This window comes from Telopea speciosissima, chromosome 8 (assembly GCF_018873765.1).
Source record: "Telopea speciosissima isolate NSW1024214 ecotype Mountain lineage chromosome 8, Tspe_v1, whole genome shotgun sequence".
NCBI classification, from domain to species: Eukaryota; Viridiplantae; Streptophyta; class Magnoliopsida; order Proteales; family Proteaceae; genus Telopea; species Telopea speciosissima.
The window spans coordinates 22,428,803-22,434,329 of record NC_057923.1 but is presented as its reverse complement, the minus strand read 5'-3'; the positions used below and the strand labels follow the sequence as shown (position 1 = coordinate 22,434,329).

The 5,527-nt window shown below is 37.5% G+C and overlaps 1 protein-coding gene across 1 annotated transcript; it reads left to right on the top strand.

Annotated features, from left to right (window-relative positions):
- Nucleotides 1–427: 427 nt before the first annotated feature.
- Nucleotides 428–2,551, top strand: LOC122672161. The gene has a single exon (XM_043869659.1). The coding sequence runs from the start codon at nt 428–430 to the stop codon at nt 2,549–2,551; it is 2,124 nt and encodes a 707-aa protein (XP_043725594.1).
- The last annotated feature ends 2,976 nt before the right edge of the window (nt 2,552–5,527 follow it).

The following is a 5,527-nucleotide window of genomic DNA, read 5'->3' as shown; positions in this document are numbered from 1 at the left end:
ACTGGGATCAATATGAGGATTTATCTATGAACCAAGCTCTCTCTTTCTCTCTCTTAGATCAAGTCAGTATCTTACTGTTTGAGATTGGAATTGTGGCTAAGAGGATGAGCAGTTGGCAATTAAGGTGTTATTTTTTGGGATTATGTGTTTATTTATTTGTATATTTATTAAGGGAAAGAGAACGCTACTTAGGCACATGTGGTGTGCTACTCATGCGCCCAAACACAGGGGCCTATAGAATAATCGCCGTGCCCCTATGGAAAAGGCAGAATTTTCCAAGGACACGGTGGTCATTCCGTGCACCCCTTTGTCTGGGACTCTGGACACAGGGGTAGCGCACCACACGCTTTCGGGTCACGTGCTTTCTCCCATTTATAAATTATTATTGATTTTACCATAGATTAATTTTCCCTTGATTTTATCCAGTATGACAGGGAGACGCTTAGTTCTCACGTACGCGGAGCGGAGCCAGACTCTGGTTCTCGGAAGTCTCTCTTTACAAATAATCCTTGCCGTCTTTGGAAGACACCGGCAGCGTTGCAAGTCCAAAATACTCTATTTCATCCTTTGGTCAGCCTACTTATGTGCCGACTCAGTTGCTATAACAGCCCTTAGCCTTATTGCTGCCAACAACATGGAACCATATGATTTTAATCCTTCATCCCAGCAACCCAATTTTGTTGCATTTTGGTCTCCTTTTCTTCTACTCCATCTTGGTGGCCCAGATGCCATGACAGCACTAAGCTTAGAAGATAACAACTTATGGTGGAGACATTTTCTTGGACTCATTATCCACACCAGCACCACTTCCTTTATATTGATTAGATCCTTCTCTCATCCCCATTCATCTCATCCTCTCCTCTTATCTCTATCCATTCCCATATTTCTTGTTGGATTTGTGAAATATGTAGAGAGAATCCTTTCTCTCATGTCTGCAAGTTTTCCACAAAGAAGATATTCTGATTTCATGTTTCCTAACATCGAAGATTACCAATCTTATGTTTCCCAGTGGCCAAACAGTGTCTCAGTACAAGAACAACAGTATCAAAGAGTAATTTCTGATTCCCATTACTTATTTCAAATTTTCAAAAGAATCTTTGTTAATCTTTCCATTTCCCAACCCACCCATAACTTCAGCAAAAATTTATTTAGACACAAAGATTGGAAAGAAATTTTCAAAGTGATTGAGATAGAACTCCAAATCATGTTTGATGTTCTATACACCAAGGCCTTAACTCGTCGTCATAAATGGAGATTCACTCTTAAAATTTTCAGCTCTGTTTTGATTTTGACTGTTTTAATCTTCTTCATATTTAACATCAAAGATGGTGATGGTGGTGTTGATCAAGATCCGGACCCAATGGTCCGAATTGACATAATAATCACTTACATTCTATTAAGTGGTGCCCTAATTCTCGAAATCTACCAAGGAATTCTTCTACTTCGAAACGATTGGACCTTGATCTTGCTAATGAAAAAGAAGTATAACAAGCTACATAGTCTTGCTCAGAAGGTAATCCCATTTCCATCATCTCGGCTTGACCTTTTGTATGAGGTACCAAGGTGGTCCAATTCCATGGGCCAATCCAATCTGTTAAGTATTTGCCTTCAAAGCATAGATGTCAAGACAGAGAAGCTCTCATTCATTAAAATGAAGAGGTTTCTTTGGATTAGAGATAAGTTGGAGAAGTTCTGGAGAATAGATGTCACTTATAAGAGAATTGATAATGAATTGAAAGAAGTAATCTTGAAGCATCTCTGGGAAAGAGTTAGAATTTGGGAAGCAGAGGTAAGGGTACAGAGGTTCAAAAATCTTGTCTATTTGGGCATTTCCAGAGAAGATCATTTCAGAAGCTTTCTTAATCGTTGGGGAGAATGGGTTCTTGAAAAGCACAAATTCCAGAAGTTTGGTTGGACCACTAGGCTTGAAATTGATCACAGTATTCTTGTATGGCACATTGCTACAGATATTTGTTATTACATCCATTCTGAATCTTCCAATTCTACCTTCAACCAATTCGCGATTAATTATAGCTTAAGCAAGAGTTTATCTGATCATCTTTTCTATCTTCTCATCAAGCATTCAACAATTGTTACCAAAAAATTGATCCCAGACAAGAGGTTTAAAGAGGTTTGTGAAGCTCTAAGGGAGGTTCTTATAGATGATTCCGTAGAGATCAATAATGAATCTGAAGCTTGTGCTAAGTTGTATAAAGATGGTATTTCTGGGAAAAAGATTGATTGGGTTGAGTTAAAGGAGGAGTCACCATTGAAATCGATTCAGGCGGCACGAGAGCTGGCGAAATGTTTGATGAGTGAGAATCCTGAAAAAAGATGGAAGATCATAATAGGTATGTGGTTGGAAATGTTGGTATATGTTGCAAACCAATGTCCAGGAGATGTTCATGCTGGAAGACTCACACATGGTGGAGAGCTGATTACTCATGTTTGGCTCTTGATGACACATCTTGGTATTTCAACTCCTTGTGAGACTGCAGCCATCAATGGAATTGGAGATTTTGGATTGTGGTCATCATCATTATTCTGTTGAGCTGATGCTCTTGCTGTTCTTTGTTGGCTTCTTTGATGGCATTTATTGAGGGGTATCCCTCCTCCTGTTTGTATATCTTCTTTGCTATCCTTTAGTATTTATTCACCCCAAAAAAAAAAATCCAATTTGTGTATTCTACTTTGATTCATCTTATAATTTTGGGAAAAGCTAATTGTCACTATCCCAGGATGGAATTATCACCTCAATTTGTCTGCCCGTCAATGTTCTCAATTCCATCTAACGGAGGGAGGTGGACCCCTCCGGGGCAGTATGTTCGGGCAGGGGGTAAGGTGGTCATTTCCGCCCCCTTATTAGATGGAATTCAGGAAATTGATGGATAAGTAAAGTGAGGGGATAAAGATCTGGTGGGTGACAAGGTTGAAGGAAGACCATTATACAAAGGATGAATGAGTGAAGCATGAAGAATGGAGGCGCATCATTTTTTGGAGCCAGACCTTATGGCAATCTGGAAAGGTCTACGGAAGGCAAATGAATCTCACATCCAGCTGCGATAAAATTTGAACTTCAAGCGAGGAGTTACTTCTTTTTGTTCCTCAGCCAAAAAATCAACCTTGGTCGTGGCTTTTAGTACCCCTCTTTCTTAACATTTGGGATGTTGTACAGAACTGTAATTTTGTCCATATGACCGAGAATAACTATATTTTTTTTTTGGTTATCCATGATGATTAGGACTAACTCCAGTGACTTTAACAATCTTGTATCTAGTTTCCATTAATTAAATATTTTTTTATGTTTTTCCATCCAAAAAAAAAAAAAATGAGTGAAACATTCATTGGTTGGGCTAAAATGAACTTGGGCCTTGTCCATTGCCCATGTTTTTTTTGTTAGGTAAATGCTTATCCATAGGCTTAACCCATATTGTAACAACTGTGTTTGTGCATGGAAATTTTAGGGTGGGTGATCAGATTGCAGGTCTCCTCTGTTTCGGATATAGATCAAGTTGTGATCTTGGCTAAATTCATGATTGATATTTATGTTATTGGAAAGTAGACTAAAATTTTTTTCCAACGATACAAATATCACAAAAATTAGACGGTCAGATATCCCAGACCACGTACTTGGAGGCTACCACGTGGTAGATCCTCCATTAGATTATTAGAGGATCCTAGCTTTTTTCTTGTGAATCTATAAATAGGACTCCGCCCTCAGTTCAAAACGGATTTTCAAGGTTTAGAGAATCCGATTTTTTGGAATTTTTCTCCTCTGAGCCTTTAAGATTAGATTGGCTTAGTCCTTCGATAGTCCCTTGAAAAGCGAACAACCTATGGAGAAAGACTGAAATTCAGGAGGAGTTTTCGTAAAAAACCAACAAGAGCAAAAATTTCCCATAAAATCTCAAAAATCCAAATTCTCACGGGAGCATTGAATTACACTTAACAAAATTCTCCTAAAATATTCCAAGGGGAATTTCATAAAAAGCCAATGAAAGTTGGAATTCCTTAAAAAAATCCAAAAACTTTGAAAAATATTCCAGACACCTTGAAATCGGAATGTTGATTGAAGCGCAACAATGTATGCCAAAATTTTGACCCCACAAGCTAGAAATCATCCGGCAAGCTTGTTTCAGACCCCAAAACTGTATTTCTCTCTCTTCTCTTTTGAGCTGTAATTTATCAGTTCTGCATAGACTATGAATATGTTCGTAGTTGTTTTCTCTAAATTATGTACCCGAGTTGGGGTTTTTGAACCCTAATCCAAGCTTTTGCTGGTATGACAATAAATGCCAAGATACTTACCATATATGCCCCTGCCAATTCTGAAAAACAAAAATCCAGTCCCAAAAACTCTAAAATTGGCCAGAATAAGGATCAGTAGTCACAACCATGCAATCCAAATCGATCAATTCGACCAAAAATTTTGAACTTGGAACCACAGATAAAATCTAACTGTACAAGTCATCCTATAAGGTCCATTGGATCCGAATCAAAATAAAAAAATTGAACAAGAATTAGAATCCCAAATATGATTGGATATTTAAAGATGGAACAATTTCTATAGTAAGACTCATCTGAGCATTCATATTTGTACACCACAACTTGTATTGTCTTCCTTGGACCCTATGTCATCTGTACAAAGCATCCTACAAGGTCCACTGGATCCGGATAAAAGAAATCGAAAGGGTTAGAATTCTTGATCCGATTGGACAAAATGCAGAGTTAGAACCATAATATGAGTTAAATAGTACACCCAAATAAGACATGAATCAAACCTAGAAGCCCAAAAGCACACTACACTAGCATGTTGCCCTTGACTTAATTTCATTCCAAATAATTGATTTTGGTCATGTATAGATAAGTAATCTTGAAGCCCTCCTAGGATACGACTTCGTTTTGCCTGCATAAGCTAAAAGGCTCTTCCTCCATTGCATGCACAATATCTATCTTTTGTTTTTTTATAAAATATTTTAGGTCATTATGGGTAGAGGTAGAGATATAAACGGATTGGATGTGATTAGATCAGGATATTTCTTGTCTGAATATATATGCGAATCGAATTTGAATTTTCGACTATCCGTTTACATCTCTGACTTGTGTAACCCAAACCTTCCTCCCCTCAACGGATAAGATTCACTCTCATTCCATATTTTAGTCTCATAATTCTCATTTCCTCATTCTTTAGAACTTGTTGAATCTTCAAAAACCCTCTATATCATTAGTTGAATTATCTATTTGGATTGGATAAATGTTTTTTCTGAATTATTCGAATAAAAATTTAGATATTCCTAAATGGATATGGATACCTCTAAAGGAATATGGCTGCGAACCAAATTGAGATTTTTGGGTACCCATTTACTGCCCCTAGGTAGAGGTGTAGGTATGACTCTAGTCCCCAGGAATTTCTATCTTGATTTCTTTTTAACAGTTTCTTGTCCCATTTTAGTAAAAAATCCTTTCTAAGACTTGAGAGCTAAAATCATTGTGAACCTACTTGTGTCGGTGATGCTGGAATTAATGA

Excerpts from the sequence above, each read along its gene's own strand:
- LOC122672161 (XM_043869659.1), top strand. The coding sequence starts at position 428 with ATGACAGGGAGACGCTTAGTTCTCACGTACGCGGAGCGGAGCCAGACT.